General features: G+C 36.5%; 1 protein-coding gene across 26 annotated transcripts in view; it reads left to right on the top strand.

Annotated features, from left to right (window-relative positions):
* bt (projectin protein bent) overlaps positions 1–21,091 on the top strand; it is a 520,921-nt gene that overhangs the window by 220,696 nt on the left and 279,134 nt on the right. For all 26 annotated transcript variants that reach the window (XM_067141199.2, XM_067141225.2, XM_067141218.2 and 23 more), the window contains 3 exons: positions 369–433; positions 742–919; positions 1,173–1,309. In XM_067141199.2, coding sequence (XP_066997300.2) covers positions 369–433; positions 742–919; positions 1,173–1,309 — 380 coding nt within the window. The remainder of the gene's footprint in view (positions 1–368; positions 434–741; positions 920–1,172; positions 1,310–21,091) is intronic.

Genomic DNA, 21,091 nt, shown 5'->3' with positions numbered 1-21,091 from the left:
TTATTATTATTATTATTATTATTTGCAAGGTAGTAAGTCATGAAAGTTCAGGCTGGATGTAGATGCATGTCCTGGATTGTCAAACACCAACTCTACAGCAACGCTCTGTTGATTTGTTAATTTCAATTCATTCTCTAGGCAGGTATTCATGCTCTGAAACATCTTCTTTCCGGGGATAGATCCGTTCACCTGAATGCAGCCTCGACAATACACTTTTATCCCTTAGAGTGAAATGCTAGGTATTTTTTGAAGTTATGGTTAGACATGTATTGACGTTTAGTTCGAAGGCTGAGAACGTAGACCTAAGTCTCAGGGAAACAAATCGAAGAGTGTTTCTAATCTATTGATGACTTTTTCATTCATTACAGATCAGACCGGTTACATCACAGTCCAGGTGGAAGGAAATCCAGCGCCCACATTCAAATTCTATAAGGTGAGTAACACTTGCAGTAAGATACCTCATCATTCTGTCCATCGCTGAATAGTTAGAATTTTTTCATATGCTTTTGTTAGTCTTTCTCTGAGTATATTGATGACTCACACTGTATGTGAGTGTATTACCAGGCAACTGGAATATCAAACATTAAATGGAAAGTCCGTTTACTCCAAGGAACTTGCGGAGTAATCAACCAAATTCCGCTCCAAACAATTCATTATCATTGTACCTTTCATAGAGGAGACATGTGAAGGGAAAGTTAATGTTGAAAAATCTTGATTAATGTAATGTGATCTCTTCTCCAGGGTTTGACAGAACTCATCTACCTGGAAGGAGGTAGATTCAAATTTGTGACAGACGGTGAAACGAACTCTATAACATTATGTATAAGAAAAGTCAAACCCAACGACGAGGGCAAGTACAAAGTGGTAGTGAGCAACATCCACGGAGAGGATTCGGCTGAAACACAGCTCTACGTTTCCGGTAAGAAATTATCTTTGTTGCAAGGAGCAGTGTCCTCACTCTATTACCATATCGAATATTAAACTGATAATTGCATTAATTTATTTCTAAAATTGCATTAATTTATTTTGAATATTTTTTTTATTATTTCGCTCTGTCATATCATGCTCGAGAAGAAGTGCAAATTAATGTTGATAATAGTTTCCTCCATTGGTTGAGCAATAAATTTTAAATTACCTTGATACGATGTCCCAATATTTACATTTTCCATCAGATGCCAGTGGTATGGACTTCAGAAGTATGCTGAGAAAGAGAAAATACAAAGAATGGGGAAAGCCCAAAGATGACCCCGACTGGGGTGACCTCAAGGAAGTAGAAAAACCCTTGCCAGCACTGAAGAAGGTGGATAAGGTAAGTCCCTCATTGCGTTATGGAAAGATCAGTAATTTGATTTTAAATTAAATCCGTAAGTCAGCTATTTCCTTCATCAAGTACTAGAATATTATTGAAATTAGAGGCTACGTTTTAGTGAAATGATATATTTTACACTTTAATTGAATATCTTTCAATGAGTTCACTCAAGTATATCAATAGTTAAGCCTTAGCTTTGAAATTTCAGTGCACCAATCTCGATTTTTGTAATTTCATAATGAACTATTTTATAGGATATATTTCACGTGATTTCTTTTCTAGGTCTGTGGAGTAAATTTCTAATGGAAGACTTGGTTAATGTTGTACATATACGGTAACCTTAGCTAGGAAATTGCATGGTCGCCAATAACATTAACAACATTCCCACCCCTAAAAAAGAGCTGTAAATATATGCTTTATGTGAGTGTTCATTCCAGACAGAGAAAGAGAACATAGACAGGAGCACAGGGTGGTATGAAGACGAAAATGGGAACATTGTAGTGAGAGTGGAAGGCAGGGAAGTGGCCAGGATCCCCGCTGCCAAGAAAAGTGACTCAAATTGGAGTTGGTTGAAGGTAGCAAATACAATACATCCTGAAACCTGGCCATCCAATCCTCGATACCAGTCTCTCCTCACTTCCTTGAGGAGGAAGGATGAGTCTCCGTATTTTCATTGAGTAACATATCAGACTGATCATCTTAGATACAAGAGATACTAGGTACAGAATAAGCAAGTTTGTCAATTAAAACTACAGTAAATGTATGCTGAAACGGGAATTTCTATTTCGTAAAATGTATCGTTCACATACTTAAGATGTTGTCATTTTTCATCTATGATAGTGCAAATAAAAATACTCAGGATCTATTTAATTTCATGTGATAGGGTATTCGACATTCGGATCACAGGAATAATGCAATAGAATTGTCAGAAAATGCGTAGTACCTTTTGTATTAAACTATAAGAGGCGTTCACACAATAACAATACGGCACTACATATTCGTCTCGGTCTCGTTTGAAGAGAAGTGTTCAAAACGAGTTCATAATAGAATGAGTACACGAATGAGGTAGTTCCAACATATACCTCGTAGAGAGTAGTAATCGGGAATCTTGTTTCATCACAACTTATGTTATAGTTTTCATTAGGATTCTCTAGCAGGGATTTATGGCTATCCTCGTGGATGATTGACAATCAGGCGAGTTTTCTTCAGTTAGTTCTTGTTAAAGTTACCATACAGGAAGTTCATTTATAAGGACAGAGAAGTGGTGCTGGTTATCAACAATTTAGTTGAGTTGCAGTGATGTCAAGTAGTTTTGAAAATATACTATGTGTAAAAAATGAACCAGTCACAATAAGAAGTGACCACATGGGCCTGGTAAATAAATTAGATTTAATATAGGCTTTGAGTGGGCTTGGTACTCTGATAAGTAACGCGCACATACTGGTTAGGTGAGCAAAGAAACAGGAAATTCCACAATTCCTCATTTCCCTACTAAGTCCCTTCAGTGAAACCTAGGTATCAGTGTCAGTTGATGGTTGATCTGTTGATGATCCAACTAGCCATCGGTCGTGTCGAGTACGTTATATACAGTATAGTAACATTTTTTTGCTAGTTGCTTTACGTCGCACCGACACAGATAGGTCTTGTGGCGACTATGGGACAGAAAAGGGCTAGGAGTGGGAAGGAAGCGGCCGTGGCCTTAATCGAGGTACAGCCCCAGCATTTGCCTGGTATGAAAATGGGAAACCACGGAAAACCATCTTCAGGGCTGCCGATAGTGGGGCTCCAAACTACTATCTCCCGAATACTGGATACTGGCCGCACTTAAGCGACTGCAGCTATCGAGCTCGGTAGTATAGTAACTTACATACCAAATAGTTGTTAATTACAGAGCAACAATTGCCAACTGGAAACCAGTGTGACTGGAGGCCACAGCCTTTGACTTTGTGTCCAGTGCACTACCGATTGAGCTCCGGTGACCTTGCAACTTCTACTCTGTTAGCTGGTCTGACGCTATTACCAGCACAATTGTAGAGCTCTCTGTGTGTGCTGGGAGCGTCCGAGGACATGTTTAGCTCTCCAGTGTTGTAGCTGCTTGTTCTGGTACACCCCTGTACTGTCTGTAGGTGTACGTGTAATTATACTGGCTATGAATGTAAAGGAAGCGGCCGTGGCCTTGAGAAAGTTATCATCCCGGAATTTGCCTAGTGTTGAAAAGAGGAAATCACGGTAAAACATTTCGAGGATGGCCTAAGGGGGATTCGAACCCACCTGTCTTCCGAGTAGAGAGCTAACAGCCACAACTGGCCGTGTCGCAGAGCACTGAGCTAACCTGTTCGGTTACTGTTATTGAACATTGTGATCACGAGAGCTAAAATGTGCATGCAAATTGTTTCTCAGAAAACATATGGAATCTTCGAAATTCTTTGCTTTTATTGCTAGAGATTTAACGTCGCGCTATCACATAGAAGCTATTCGCCGGCGCAAAGTTGGGAAAGGGTAGGACTTGGAAGGTGATGCCCGTGGCCTTCATTAAAGCACAGTCCCAATAATTGCCTGGAGAAAATAGGAAATCACAGAAAAACATTTTCAGAGCTGCTGACGGTGGGATTCGAACTCACCATCTACCGAATGCAAACTCACAGCTATATGACCCGAGCCGTGCAGCCAACTTTGTCCTATTATGGAATATAATTCTTCTGGATTCTGGAAAGGTTTAAATTAATGCATTATTCAAGGTCTAAAAATAATCTTAAACAGAGCCTGCTTTTAGCAGTTATCTCTTTTATTTGTAGCCACGAGGCAATTTTTGTTTTGTTACCTAGTTACAAACTAAAGAACTGCGTGCAACAAAACCTGCAAGGAACCTACCTGCTGAGTGAAAAATCAGCTTCACTACCATTCTTCTATATAAAGTTCCTGCGAGAGAGTAGAATACACTTATTGGTTTCAAATTGCTTGACGTCACTGTAGCTCGAAATCTCTGCAGCCCTTTGAATATACTGTACATATAACGAAACTAATGTAAATCACTATAATTGCTGCATAGAAACAACATTTATATTTTTCAAAATTAATAATAGACCCTACTATTCTGATGACTGTCGAAAGATAAAGGTATATTTGGGAAACAAATTTGCATTTAAAGCTTCCCAGTTGAGACATACTGGTATGCATATTTAGTACTCAGCCCGAAGTTTGGTTTGATCCTCAACAGGTCCACCATGAGCTATCATACAGTAGATGGCCTAAGCGTCACTGAAGAGGAGTACAAGGAAGATGAGGAGTGAGGTACTTTCCCGTCACTTTCCTTAAAGTGTCAGAATCTGCTGTTATATATATATATGCTGAAATTCAAGGAAAATCTTCCATTCTACAGTGTACAATAGGATTAATATATCTGGTCGATTTTCACCTGTTTTCATGCAGATAATGTTCGCAGACTGTTACAAACACACAACCATTGTGGTGTTAGAAGAATATTATTGTTTCCAAATTCTAAAACAAAAGCCTATTTTTATTTATTAGTGTTTTACGACTTTCGAAATAAGTTACATCGTTCAAAGCATTGATTGAATGCTACTAGACATTGAACAGTGTAATACTCGATAATATAGCAGAAGATTTATTTCGGGGAATAGCTGTTTTTAAAACGAGAACCTGCTCACTTAATCGCCAAAAGAATTTCGTTCATGATCTAATCATATTTGAGCTTTCCTGAGTACTATCCATATGAAATTAATTACATCGTTTCTTCACGGTCGCGCTGGAAAGCTCAAAGATAATTCTGGTGAAGTTTGTGACACGCGTCCTGAGCTGACTGTGTTTGTATATAATGATGACCGCAATCTACACTATGCGTAGTTATCATCTCTGGTTGGCTATTTCTGTCATAACCCTGATGATTCTGGGCGAGTCGAGCTAATTCTTGCAAAACAATAAAACACTCTTTGTTCCGTGTCACGGTCAATTTTGATGTTTATTCTTATATGCTATTTTCTCTCAGTATCTTACCTGGGTAGAATCTTGCGTATACACTGTTACTTGTCCAACATTGTAGTCACAGACAGAAATATCTTATTCCTCGAAAGCCAGAAGGGGCAGAACACGCTATTTTAATCCATTCAGACCCAGTATTCATCCTAACGTATAGTTGCAAAAAGAAGAATAAATGCAATTCATTGTATGTTTCTCGTATTTAATATTTTATCCAACTTAATTTCATTGATTCGTGTAGATACAAAGCCAGTGGATCATTATACTTATAGGTTCAATTGTTTATGAGAAAAGTGTACCACTAGGAACTTACGCGATATCATATGCTCAATTTTTTGAGCGACTGTTTCTAATACTTCATCTCAGCTTACGTCTACAACGGGTACATGCAGCTATTTGCTTCTGCTTTGGGTGACATAGTGACATCTATCAGGGCTTGGTGAAAGTAAAACAATAAATGAGTATTAGCATGGTCGAACGAGCACCGAGTAAGGCAGTCCAAAGTCTTTCGAAGTTATGATTAAATACCGGGTGTAACAAAATTCACTACTCAGACTTACGTTTTATTAAATAACCATAGGTCGGAAATTGATCATTGAGATGATTTTCAACGTGATAGAGAATGAAACTATAACAATTCAATTGTAATCCTTTACAAAAACTGTTCTCAAGTGCCGTCTCCTGCAGGAGTACAAGCTCTCCAACGACGTGCCATTGCCTGCTACACACATTCAAAGATTCCAGGCACAAGCACCTGAGAGACGAACTCTTCCTCCGATTAAATTGGAGACTCATACACCAAACTACTCAAATTTCCCCACACAAAAGTATTAATTGCGATGAGAGCAGGATATCGGGTTTTCATTGCAGAAAATGGTCGCACTTTTGAACAGATTTTTAAAGGGATTACCATTAAAATGAAATGTAAAAATTTCATTCTCAATCAAGTCAAAAATTACCTCAAGTACTAATTTTCGATCTATGGCTGTTTAACAGAACATATTTGGTTTGGTCCCTTCTGTCATCCCTAAAAAATTCAGTACCGTATTGGATTTTCTTACACCCGGAATATGCTACAGTATTTAGTAGGCAATTAATTATCTTGAATACGATTTACGTTGTGTACAGCAGAACCGTAAATAGTGAAAAACTGAGGATGACATCTTTCACTGCATCTTGTACGTGATCAAGGCCACTTCAAAATACCAATCGAATTTATAAAATCATTTTCTTAAAAGAAAGGGTGTTCTGGAGGTCAAATTTTATTTAAACAATTCTTCTTCCTAGTTGTGGAGAATACCTAAGTTCTGTCAGGTTTAACATAGCATCTTCAGTAATTTCTGTAGGTATTTACATACTCTTGTTCGTTGTGAAGTGAAGGTCGCAACTGGCATAGCGGCTTAGCTAGTGGTTTACTACCTGGATGTCCTGGGTTCGAACCCCAGTCAAACCCGGGTTCGCATTATCACCTGAAAAATCAAGTGGTTTCAGGAAAAGTATTCTACCTTTAAGCGCAGTCTAAAACTCAGAATAAGCCAAGTGGCTTCAAGTGACTCTAAGAAACACCTGGGATCAGTTGAATTTTCTTCCGTTCGCTGCAAGGTATAAATGTTTTGGATAGTTGGGTAATCTATCGATTCACTACGTTATACATTATAGACCTAATTTTGTCTCCCCAGGGCTGATAGTATATAGGTAATTATATGCGTCTAACAAAACTTGAACCGACATTTCCTCAATATTCAACCTCAAACTTGGATTCGCACGATCATTACAGACATAAACATAGTTAAGGAAGAAAGGAAAGGCGACTTACTTCAGGCAAGTACAGGACTAGGCAGTGTTACATTCATAAGATAACACACAGTTTCTTTCTATTCTATGGCACATCTGATAATTAAAATATTAGGAGGACTGGCTCTGAGCGATACAGGAAGTACATAAAATAACGAAGCGTTGAAACTTACCTCCAGAATATAATAAAAACTTTCTGATTACTCTCAGCGCACAATAAGAAATTCATAAGTTATTTTTCCATTTATCCTACGTCTTCGTTTGGTAAAACAGAGTAACAATCAAAATATAGACAGAAAGAAAGAAAATTTTAATTATTGTGGGCTTCATTCAAGTAGAGATCTAGAGTTTGTGTCCAAGGAGGAAGGAACATTTTAAGCTAAAATCCATTTTGAATGTACTTGTCCAAAGCTATTTATAATATGGCAATTTTTATTTTTCATCATTCACACCGTTCCTTTGATGACGTATATTTGGATCTATGAGAGACCACAAATTTCTTCTCTCTGTTGATATTCCATTCATAAATCTACTTTGCACACTAATACAGACACATCTCACTTTTAAAGTTTGAATCACAAGGTCCATACACAGCAGAATTTCTCAGAAAACCTGTCAACTTATACATCAACAAATCCATATACAGAATGAAATTTCCATACCGAGTCAATGTCTCAACAAATATACCGTAATACTGCAAAACAATTAAGTCAATTTATCTTTACCTTTAGGCAAATTCATTAAAAATTGTCATACCATTTCTTCTATTAAATCTTTAGAAGCATGTCGCTTTCATCGTCCAGAGTACCTCACCGCGCCTCTGAAGCACACAACTTCATCAAACCAACATTTAGCTTTGAAAACTGTAGATCCGCAGCAGTTCATTGACTTCAGTAGATCATCTCAAAATCTTCACGCAAATTGAACTCTAAGATTCTGGAGGAATGGTAGAGGTAGGCCCATTTCAGCCCCTGCAATCGGACATGACGATCATGACTTCTCAACATCCACTAGAGTATTGTTTGTTATTTCATTTTGTTTCTGAGGAGAAATATCCATAAAAATTGTACCAAATTTTACTTTTTTTGTTGTTGACCTTATTTGCTGTTCTCTGATAAGATGCTGCAGACTGTAGCCTATTTAAGAATTGATACGTAAGAAAATGTCCATCACGGTGGTATTATGGGTTAGGGTGGTCTAATATCGAGTTCCATAAGGACACTTCTGTAATGGAAGTACCTGGAATACGGTTGAGTTAAATTTTTCAAAGTAGTTGGCGAGTTAGCTAACATGAAAATATATTAGAGGTAGAAAGTGATATTTAGAGCAGTGTAGCTTAATACTGTCAATCAGTAATACAGAATAGAAAGTATCATAAGTTATAGGGTACTGCAATGGAAACTAAGAGAGTGGTCTGAACGTATCTTAGTTAATAGAATAATCGAATGTTAGGTTGACTTCCACCGATATGTTTTCTCTCCTCAGTAATAAAGTGTTCTACGCTCTCTTGTACACATGTTACAGTAGAATTAATAACTGAATCCTTTAAGATGCTAAATGATAAAATCTCGCGTCAGTTATATACATTACGCTTAAGTTCAGAATTCGTTGGAGGCTCATCTTTATATCGTAACATTCACTTCCCTGTTATTCACTATTATCATCCCTTATCCATCCACTGATATTCCAACTCATAATACTGCTTAATTTATAAAATAAATAAGGTTTATTTTAAAACTATATTTCATTACGAAAGTAATAAATAATATATTTTGTCAAAATTACCTCTCTAAATTCATTCAACTTAAACCAATAAAATAGAATGTTTAAATTATGATCCTTTTATAATATTTAAATAAAATTCAATAAATTTGAGCCCGCTCATAATATAAATCATCATTTAATGAAATTACATTTAACTGCCTGCAGCATAAATTTTGTACAAGTTAAGAACAAGAAATATTATGACTGGGCTCGAAGTATCTGTAAATCTGAAAAACTAAATTCAGTGAACAGGATGTGAATTGCTTTGTTTCTCAGCCGCAGGACGCAACAAGGAATAAAAGTAAATCTGAACGTATATCTATAAACTTCGTTGGTATTAGAAAATCCTATCCTTCCTTGACTTGTTCGAAGACTGACTCCTCTATTACGATATCATTCTACCTTGCTGTGCCTATTTTACACTATCTACGGCATAATTTTATATAACACGTTCCTATAATTAGCAATCCTACTTAAACTTCGTCCTTCCACGTTCTAAATGACATAGTTTATAATAAATATATTAAGTAGATAAAATGGATCAGAGTCTCGCCGAACCTTTTCTTTCCATATGGGCTTCGGTAAGTACTTTCAACAACAAATGCTGCAAAGGTGACAAAAATGAACGTCTTTTTGATTTTCAGAGTACTATGACAATGTCTAGTACTGTCCTTGGGGCTGGGCCATTTATGTATTCACATAGATTTCATCTGTTGTAGAATGCAGACATTAAATGGTTGCCATAGGATCGGATGACAAGAAGGGCTCTATCAAACCGATTTATTGTTTAATGTCTCACCAGCTACAAAATGTGTCCTGAATGTCATAGGGACATATTTCGCGCATTCATTTATTTACTTGTATTACGATTAGACAGTGATTTTGTAGTCTCTCAGTTAAGGTCTCATACACACAGTAACCACTTCGGTTACTTCCTGATAGCAATGGCACAGAACTTGATGTCAGTTACCTTATTCGACCAAAACTGTCGCAGCAAAAGTAAACTCCCAGCCCGTCTTATGATTACGATCAATTTTCCGACGCTTCCACTAAAGAAATGTTTACGATTAATATGCATAATTTCAAATGTTAGTAAGCGTTTATGTGTTGCCAAGAAATACATTGGTTTCGGTCCCTTTTCTCCTTTGAGTTATAATGGAAATAGAACTAATGATTAAAAGTCAAACTAACAGTTAAATTTTGAGAAAGTGTAATAATATAAAGTGGATTAGAAAAGGAAGTACGCTAAAAATCAATGTCTACACGATAGCATAATTGTGTATTTTCTATCGTTATATTTGATCCAAATATTATAAAACTCAGAATATTATGAAACTGATAATACATTATACACGTTAAAACAGTATATGTGCTATATTGAAATAAATGTGTAAAAGGAGAAAGTACATACTTAGATTCGAACTAGGTGAATTAATAGGTTACTTATCCAAAGAAACTCGTCTTTCATCTGATATAAAACACCACTTTTAAACTTAAGTGAAATTAACTGGGAATTGGGCTGTCCCAAATATGATCGGATTTCATTGCCCCTTTACAACAAAGCCGAAAGCTCTAGCTGCGGGAATTACTGGCAGTAATTTTACCTGTTACATTTTACCAGGTCTTTTGAATGTCAACAAAAGCTACATGAAGAGACCGGAATATAGCCCGTATTGAACCCGTGATCTTGTGAAATGTGGCCTGTTGTCCAAGGTCTGCCCCTCTCACTACCGTTGTCAGATGTGGACTGTACTTGATTATCTGATGATCATGCTCACAAGTGAGAGATATTCCGTTCAGACCAGAGAATACAATTTTTAGAGAAAGATAATACAAGCTCTATATTTTTATGCTGGAAAATAATGACAGTATTTAATTTAACACATTCTTTTTATACATCTTTACGATCGATACGTTTGTGTGATCTGGGCGATAATCGCTACATTTCTCAATTCTACGCTTTTATTACAAATTAATTTTAACTGTAATTACATACAATTTTAATTAAAATTTCTGAAACAGTTTTAATCTCTCGATAGGGACAGACACACATCAACATTTCACAACCAAGTACTGCAGTTTCTTAGTGATTATTAGAATATAAACCAGTTGAAATAGAAAGAGCAAAGCCTACGCAAACGTGTGGTGCAGGTTTGAACTATCCAGAGGGAAATATGTTCCTTACCTACACATACATGTCGGTAGGGCCCGAAAGGGATACAGACTAATACAATATAACATGAGGTTCCTTACACGTAACTGTTCAAATATCTTTCCTTCCCCCTTCCCTTTTTTTCCACACACCCTCAGATATGAATATCACACTTCCGAAGCACCTAAGGTTACTTCTTTTGAACACTAGATCAGAAGGATCCTGAACGTTTGATAGGGTATGATAGGAAACGATAGTTCAGAACACCGAGGAGAACTAATTGAACCAAGAAGAAAGTGAACAAACATTAAAGTCACGAGTTAATGTCGTACATCAGTATGGTAGTTAAATGAACTAATTTTCATTTTCTCCAGCTGTGTGTTAGAAGACATTATTCGTGCTCTTACCAAGTGTGATTATTACAGAAAGGAGTAAATATAGAAAAGTTAGAAATGAATAAGAAATATAGATCGAAAATAAGAAATAAAGAAATAAAGAAGGAAAGAAAGAAAAGAAGGAAGGAGTGAATAAATAATACAAGTTAAGTTATTGGTGTATTACTAGCCTTAAACATAATTCTGATAAATCCTAAATAATAGAAAAATAGGAGCCTATTTACTGTTAATATGTATGTCACTCTGAGGTTTGAATTTTGATAAGGACAGAAAAATGATTCCTTGAGGAAGTCTACTTGTAGTATTCAGTGTAGAACGCAGACAGTAAGAGACTTGTTCTGGTTAAGATTCAATCAAGTAGGTCTGACACATCTGTTACTATTAAATGACGCAGTTGATGATTATGGTGATAAATATAAATAATAATAAAAATAATACTTTAAAATAAATTTCTGCCTTCATATTCAATAACTACAGAGAAAAGCAATTCACATCCTGTTACGCTGCACAAAATCTCGATGAAGATGATGTTAAACAAACGTTAAAATGTGAGCAGATAATCTCTTTTCGGCTGGTTCCCTTAGGATGTATTTGGCAAAAGAAGACCTACAACTCTTCAAGAAGTAATAACAGATTGGCCTAAACTGGTAGTGGTGGACAAAGAACTGCTAAAGGTTCGCATAAAATATTCTGCTTTACTTTGGATTTTAAAATGATTGTTAAAATACCTAATTAAACTAAACCATCCAGTAACGTGTCCTGACATTCCCCAGCAAACACACTTAATGCTTCATAAAACATCAACGGAAATGGTATCACTACACCATTACTAAATAACATGGCATGTGAAAGAAATGAGTGAATTTGATCAACTGTATGGAAAGACTCCACTAGAATTTCTAGCCAGCTGTATAATTTCATATCAAGAACATTCGCTAAGAATAACATTAGTTAAGGTCATTTCATTAACCTCCTTCAGCTTTGCCTTTCTGGGCCATTTAGGCTATACCATACTGAGAACTGGGCTTTAATTAGAATCCCTCCCCGCCCACGGTATCACCTGAAGTATCAATAAGCCGCCGTTTAAGTGCCGTAGGGTTGGCAATTTTATTCCTCTTCTTCGCCTGTCACACCATCAGCAATCTAATCACATCCAGATTTTTAAACTCCAGGCAGAGCCGGGATAACCCTAGATACTTTATCCTTGATACCAGTGACAAATATATACTTTCCTCCCTCACTTTGACCAGTGAGTCTGGCAATTACTTTCCATTCAATACCTTTCAACTCTGTCACTCGGAATGTTTGACCAGTCACAGCTAGGGTTACTGACGATAGGACATCATCGTTGAGTCTTAATATACAGTTTCCATTCCTGCCTTCATTTCATTTGCAGTTTTTTTCTGTTCAAACCTGCACGTAAATGGTGATTAAATAAAAGTGATTCGCTTCATTGCGGAAATCCAAACGTTACTTAGTTTATTGCAATTGGAATCGAGGGTGCATCTCGTACACGTAGTAACTCTACATTCATTAAGGGGACCTGGACGTCGGAAAATGGTTAAAATTGAATGTTTTAAATTGTATCACAAACGTACAGATTAAATCATCCGCAATAAGAATATACATGGTGTAACAATAATTTTTCACGACACATTCCTCACACTTAGAATCAAAAATACGTTATGTGGACATGGGCGCTTTACTTCCATGTTAACACTCATTTTCTACAAATATACATAGTGCGGGAAATTCACAGGAACAGAACATACCAGATTAGCATATGAAACTCATTCCTACATGAAATGATCAAAATATCCTCCGTTAGCGTTGGTACATGCATTAACCCGCCGTCGCATTGAAACCCGGATGCGCTGATGAATCCCTGCGAGGAAGGGTTGATGCACGTATCAACGCTAACGGAGGACATTTTGAACATTTCATGCAAGAAACACTTTAATGTGATATGGGCATACGTTCCATAGTTAATGTACTATGTAGAGATGTAGGAAATGAGTTCTGAGACGGAAATAAAGCGTTTCCAGATCCAAATCGATATAACATATTTCCTTCTTCTACGTGTGAGGAGTGCGTCCTGAAAAGTTTGAACGTACATTATTGTTACACCTGTATATACATTACCATCCTTCTAAGTTTATTTAAACAACTTTGTGTGAAGTCAACTGCCCACGTGAATACTGTCACAAATTCCTTTTGCTTTCCTGTGAAATTCATATTTGGAAGCTAAGGTACATTTATCTCCCAAAGTATTCCTCATGAAGTAATACAATTTTCCAGGAAGGTATATAGTGAAATTTTGTATTTCCTCAACGAAAATTAATTGATAGAGTTGAAATGTTTCATTATATTGTAAATATTTGTAAAACAAATTGAAATATTGTGAGGATACAACGTTCTTAGAATGAAATTTGACGTTACTCAAGGTTCTAAATCAATGGAGATTATTATTATATGATAATATAAATTGTGAATTTAGTACTCCTTGATGGAATCAGAAAAATATGTACCTAAAAATGCTTCCGCAACCTGAAATGTTTGAAAAGTGCTTTAACAATGTACAATAGGTACTGTTTACTGTAGGTCAATTATATTTAACTCAGCGATTTTACACTTATTTGTCGATAATTGTGCAACATTTTGTGAAATTCTACTGGAAAGTTTCTGAGAAAATCCAAATCAAAGAAATTAAAATTTGAGTTTCTCAGGTACAGGTCCCCTTAAAACTTATACTCAGACAATGTATCTATAACAAGCAGACGTTCACAACAGGTGTTTTAAGTCGCTATGATTAATTTAATATCCCAAAGCAGTTCCATTCCGCTCAAAAATGTCTCAAGTCTCTTTGCCAATACCCTACCTACGAATTTTATATGTTCTGTACTAAGTTGTAAGACTGACAGTTTGACTAAATAAAGATGCATTAGACAGAAAATCTGCTCAAGGCAACATTTACTGTATCTAATAGGTGGATATGTACGCCACACATCGTGCTTTATTCGCTGCATTTAATTGTGTCGTTCGAATTCCATGCAAACAGAGATTAATTCTCTTTCAAAAAATAAAATGTACCTTGGAGGAGAACCACGGGTGATTTTCTCTACAATTCTTATGTGTAGAGAATTCTTCACATATAATAATATATACAATGGTACAAATAACGAAATTATGCAACTCCATATGGGCTGAATGGCTCAGATGGTTGAGGCGCTGGCCTTCTGACCCCAACTTGGCAAATTCGATCCTGGTTTACTCCGGATGTATTTGAAGGTGCTCAAATACGTCAGCCTTGTGTCGGTAAAGGAACTCCTGCGCGACAAATTTCCGTAACCTCGGCGTCTCCGAAAACCGTCAAAATGTAGTTAGTGGGACGTAAAAACAATAACATTATTATTAACATCTTCACAAGAAACTTCATGTATACATAACTTATACGGTCTGTAAATTCCTAGAAGTAAGTTAAAATCGTCTGCTAAATAGAAATGACACACACAGCGGGATTCGGAAAATTGGGAAGAAAGTGAAGTAGGTCGAAATGTAGCATGCTTCGAAACCATATGTCAGGACAAACCTGGGAATGTTACAAACGACGTAATGGAAATTCATTTTTATTTACTTTTCCCAAATGTTCTACATTCGTAAACATTAGAGAACTGAGAGTCTGTGAACCACAGCTGTGTCCGTGCGCTACGCTAATGTGAAGCCCGCACTGACTGTGCTGGGCAACAGCTCCACTGTCTCGACCATTACTTCCTTGACTGTCGTTGTTTACGAATATAGAACACTTTAGAAAAATTAATTTTAGAAAATGTCATTTACGTCGTTGCTGAGATTCCCAGGCTTTCGCTGAGGCAGACTACACGTTCCTATTCGGAAGTTGTATTTCAACCCCTCTTTGGTCTACTTCAGTTGCTGCTGAACCTTCTGAATCATCCGGTACACGCAAGAAAGGTATTAAAGTTCGGAAGTCAAACCACTGCTTAGGTTTTAAAATGAAAAATATCCTTTACAAACTTGTTAACAGAAATATTATGATTTATTCGCCGAAAAAGAAAAATGTAAATAAAATATAATTTTTTCGTCCTTGTTTGTCGATCGGAATAGGGTTCGAAATCTATGACAAAACACAGGAAAAACACTAAGAACGACAGTGTGTGCACAATTTTATTTATCGAACATGCTTTTTATTGATTCATTTCTAGGTTCAAGTTTCAACACTTAAAAGTACATAAATACAAGTACAGTAATTAAATACAATACGTGGTTGGTGACTCATTTCCTTTCTTTTTTTATCTTTCCTTCTATCTTCCTTTATTTCACTTCCTCTCTCTTACTTTCATATCAGTTCATTATTTCTTTCAGATCCATTTCAGAGCTATTCAATCATGATCGTCAAATATTTCCATATTCATTTTGAGGTAGAGAGATCCAAATAAAAACTCTCCTTCAGAATTTGGACCTTTTATGAAGTAAAGTATATATTGTTTAATCTGAGGAATCGATAGCTGCAGTCGCTTAAGTGCGGCTAGTATCCAGTAATCGGGAGATAGTGGGTTCGAAACCCACTGTCGGCAGCCCTGAAGATGGTTTTCAGTGGTTTCCCATTTTCACACCAGGCTGTACCTTAATTAAGGCCACGGTCGCTTCCTTACCACTCTGTGTCGGTGCGAAGTAAAGTAACTTGTTAAAAAAATCTGAAGAATATTAAAGGAGAAGACTTTTGGAAAAGAAATGTCACTGATTCTTAATAGTCGAAGTAAGTGAAGAAGACCAAATTCCTGAAACTCGTGTTGAAACAAACCAACGTTGTCGATATTTACAACTTCCACGCTACATGTATTTCCATATTAACGCTAATAAGCTGATATTAGAAAAAGGTGTCCTGCAATTATCAACGCAACATACGACGAGAAAATACATTGTTCGTGTATGAAGGTTACGACTTCAACGAAATAGGTTTTGTTATTGGTGGCGCTTGTTAGAACGAGTGTAACTACAAGGTTATCGTCTGTTTAGTAAGAGAAATAGCCGCTAAGCACTCATATCTAAAGCTGTAGATTATGGAGATTCACACTCAGTACACGGTATAAAAAATGAAAATTTGTGAAATTATTTCCTGAAAGAAATATACTCGGTAATCTTATGCTTAATTAAATAACAGTTGCAGGACTGCCGGATAAGCGTTGCTAGCATCGAAGAAGGATATAATCAAGTGTTGATACTCATGAAGCACCTGAAAGGACAATAACCCTCAGACGGTGTTGTGATTTTTCTTATTTGTAAATGATGCAGTGAAGTCGAAACTGATAACACTTTGAGATAAACGTGAAAAATGCGTTTGTTTTATTACTACAAATGTTTATCACTGATGTTTTAATTTGCATGTCTTTCAACACAATGCAACAATATAAGAGAAAATAGTAAAATAAAACCACAAGATGAGAATAATGAAAACAGCCCAACTCAAACATGAGCTGAAATGAGATACAAACTGAAAAATCTCCATTGTGGTGCAAAATGCTAAAAATATAATTCATTAATATAAAAATATAGTGTATTTTGCATTTGGATAATTTTCATGGAGATTGATTTTACAAATGGCTAATATTCATACCAAACTAGAAACACGGTGGCATGGGGTCACTACGGGCACCACCAGAAATTTGCGACTATACACAGAAAAAACATACGACTATAAAGAGCATTCACTTTGCGTACGTGTTGACTTTCAGCTGTCAAAAACAACAAAGAATAGCCAACCATAGTATGACAAGCAAAGAAAGTGGGAGGGGCATACAGTTTCACTGGTAACGATGACTCCACTACACCATGCATGAAAATGAAGTTACACTGAGAATCTTAACATTTTACCATGATAGTAAACGAAATAATAGAATTTTTCTACGCTACTGTTAAAAATGCGATATTTCAATATCTCGTTACTACTTTATACATCTCGCATACCTAAACTATGTTTCTTTCATTTAGTCTGTAGTAACAGCTTCCATTTCCACAAATAACTCAACGTACCTGGTTCCTTGGCTGAATGGTCAGTGCGGTCGCCTCGATTCAGAGGGCCCCTGGTTCGACTCCCGGCCGGGTCGGAGATTTTGTTCTTAAATGGTGATGTCCCCTGACTCGGGGACAGGGAACATCCCTGCAACTCACACGCCACACAAAACACTATCCTCCGCCACAAAACCACGCAATTCCCAGATGCCGTCCACCCTTGTTGGAGGGTCTGCCTTACAAGAGCTGCATCAGACTAGGAATAGCCACACAAAATTATTATTATTATTATTATTATTATTATTATTATTATTATTATTATTATTATTATTATTATTATTATTATTATTATTATTATTATTATTATTATTATTATTATTATTATTATTATATTGTATGTTGTGTCCCGTAAGACACCCAATATGACCACACATCTTTGGTGCGATTGTTGGAACCCATTAATTGAGTAAAACTACAGTCATACTGGACAATAATATAGCTTGCATTCGGGATATAGTAGGTTCGAGCCCCACTGTCGGCAGCCCTGAAAATGGTTTTCAGTGGTTTCCCATTTCCACACCCGACTTTGAAATAATTAAGCCCACGGCCGCTTCTTTCCCACTCCTAGCCAGTTCCTATAGACCTACCATCGTCGCCATAAAACATATCTGTGTCGGTGCGACGTAAAGCAATTCGTAATAATAATAATAATAATAATAATAATAATAGACTAATAATAATAATAATAATAATAATAATAATAATAGCGTGTGGCCTCTGAATTAACCAATGGAGGTTAAAATCTCCGACCTGCCTGGGAATCGAACGCGGGACTGTCTGGACCAAAGACCAGAACGCTAACCGGAAATAATAATAATAATAATAATAATAATAATAATAATAATAATAATAATAATAATAATAATAATAATAATAATAACAATATAGCATATTGGTTTAGATTGAGAAGATTGATGGCAATGTTGCGATAATTACCATAAAGAGAGTTGTGCGACATAATTGAAAGCTGAGAGATTAAGGCCCCTATGACACTAGGCTCTGGGAGCTGAGTGTCTGTGCGACTGGCGACTCTGGTCTCTCAGTGTAAAGAGAAAGGCACGCAGAGACCTCTCCAGCTCCGCGAGCTAGCGACTTCTCTTTATTCTTGGGATTGTATCTCTCGAACGACATGGAATTCGATCTTTGATTACTCTCAGAAGGGGAGGAATTATCTCTGTAGAATGGTGGGATCTGATGAAGTTGGCGGGATGTTGTTGATAACTGTACTTCTTTTGCAGGGAAGGAGGAAAGAAACAGAAGCAGGCGAGTATGTGTTCACCTCGCAATTTGGGCTCATCAAACAGCAACAACGCGTGTTCACAATGCGGGACGACCTCGCACAGAATGAACATCTAAAATAAGCATTACTCTCTTCATTATACCGAGAGTACAAGTGACTAATGTGAACCCCCTAAACGCTACTAACTTCTATATGCGAGGATCGGCGAGTGGCACGTGTTGTTTCTAGACCATGTGGCCCGACTGGCTCTATAAACAGAAGCTAGGCTATATTAAAGTGAAGGAACTAAAAGTATTCATGTGATGCGAACCAGTCATCTCCTCAAAGATTCAAAATGTATCAAGGGGACCCAGACCTAAACTTAAACTTTAATTATTTTGAAGTAGATTTTCTCGGCAACTTTTCACTTGATTTTCACGAGCATTGGAATACTTATTACAAGATCTGTTTACAATATCTGCGTTGAAAGTTATTGCTCAACAATTTAATAGCGCATTCGTTGGATCGAAAAATGTTAAGATACTTTTCAAAAATGACATTACGGTAACATATTTAGGTACATATAATATATTTTCGGAAAATATTCCATGAAGCAGTACAAAATTTCAGTTTTTACCACCATATGCACATAGCTGCACACTTCAAAATTTACTGATTAAAATCTACAAATAATGGGTTTTTCTGAAATAATTATTATACCCAAAGTTTCTTGCAATTCTATTAGCTAATAATTAGAGTAAAATAAAATCATTTGTGACTAAATCAATTTTTTTCTTCAGGAAGTCGAAAATTACAATATCTACTTTTCTGGCAGATTACTGTACTTTATCAGGAATATGTTGGGAGATAAATGTACATTATTTTGCATAGTAACACCTTTACAAGAGGGAAAAAATAATATTTATTCACTAATGAACAGTTGACTGGACGTAAAGCTATTTATGGGGACTTAGGAGTAAAATAACAGCTTCTCTTCGCCAGGGAGAGAGCGTAACCCTCTAAATGGCTCGCCCCACCCCTTCAGGGTGGGGAATTAAAACTTCCAAATATATATAAAATGAAACACATTAAATATATCTTCACTTAGGAATGCAGAACTCGTATGAAATAAAAATCCGATTGACAGGAGAGTGAAAATGTTCAATGGTTAAACATAGACAACAAAGCTTTACCAGTGGGAATTGTGATTCAAATTTGATAGTAATCGTATTAATCAGGACAAAAAAGGCCTTTTTATCATTTTACATTTACAAGTTATCTGTGAAATAGACTCATAATTTATGATATACAAGATGGGGTATTGGTTAATTTTAAACAATTATATTGGATATTTTGTTACGTGGTGTCTACAGAACGATCCCAAGGACGCGTATGGCCACAACAAAATACTAGAAAAGTATTTCGAAAAATGTTCACGATATGTATTCTTATTCAGGAAGTTTTTTTTACACATTTGTAGTAAAATCAAAATATGGCAGTTTTTAATCATTCTGTGACATCCAGGTTCCCTTAAAGACTTCTACAGGATATCACATATTTCTAGGGTTCAGTCGTACTCGTCAAATTACTTTCTCTATTTTTCACCAAGCTTGGATGTAATGGATTGGAAGGCCATTGTGAGATATGAAGTTTCGTTTCCTCAACGACGATAATTTGCTTCTCAATACGTAAACGATTTGTACGATAATTTCGAACCGTTTGTCCTGGAACTATTTTTCTACACAAATGCTCTATGTTTAGTTCGCGCGCTCAGTCAGTCTGTGTAATGTGTGACAAACAGATTCTCCTTGTTTAAGGCTGGCAAAGTAAATGAAAGGAGATAACTGTCACCAGGGGCGTGCTGGCTACCCCAGGAGAGGGCGCATAGACCGGTACGGGGTCTCGCATACTCCACTAGGAAGGGCGGTTCGGGCGTCCTCCCTCGGAAATGTTTCAACCACAAGATGCCCAAAACACGATTTTGGACCATCTAATGGTACGGTTTTATAAGTCCTTCATTAAACATGGATTAAACGAGGATAATATTTAAATTGAATTAATTCAATATATTCAAATAACGTCGAGGAAGAAAGAATACCTCGTATTTCACAATGCTCTTTGTATCCACTATCTTCCTGAAGTTTAACTACGTACGGATATGAACAGATCAAAACAATGTTCGTTGTGTTCTTTTTCCTATGTGATGATGTAAAGGAAACTGAACCTTAAATAGAGTATAGTGTGGGAGTGCGTAAATACGTCATGCAAACATACATACTACAGTATTGTAAGGTTAATTTTCCTTTACACGCACGCATAGGAATGTGGTCACAACGAAAATTATTGTGATGGTCTGGGAAGCGTGACCATTCTTA

Source organism: Anabrus simplex, chromosome 2 (genome assembly GCF_040414725.1).
Source record: "Anabrus simplex isolate iqAnaSimp1 chromosome 2, ASM4041472v1, whole genome shotgun sequence".
In the NCBI taxonomy this organism is placed as follows: domain Eukaryota; kingdom Metazoa; phylum Arthropoda; class Insecta; order Orthoptera; family Tettigoniidae; genus Anabrus; species Anabrus simplex.
Note: the sequence above shows the minus strand (reverse complement) of the source record. Positions and strands in the feature narration are given on the sequence as shown.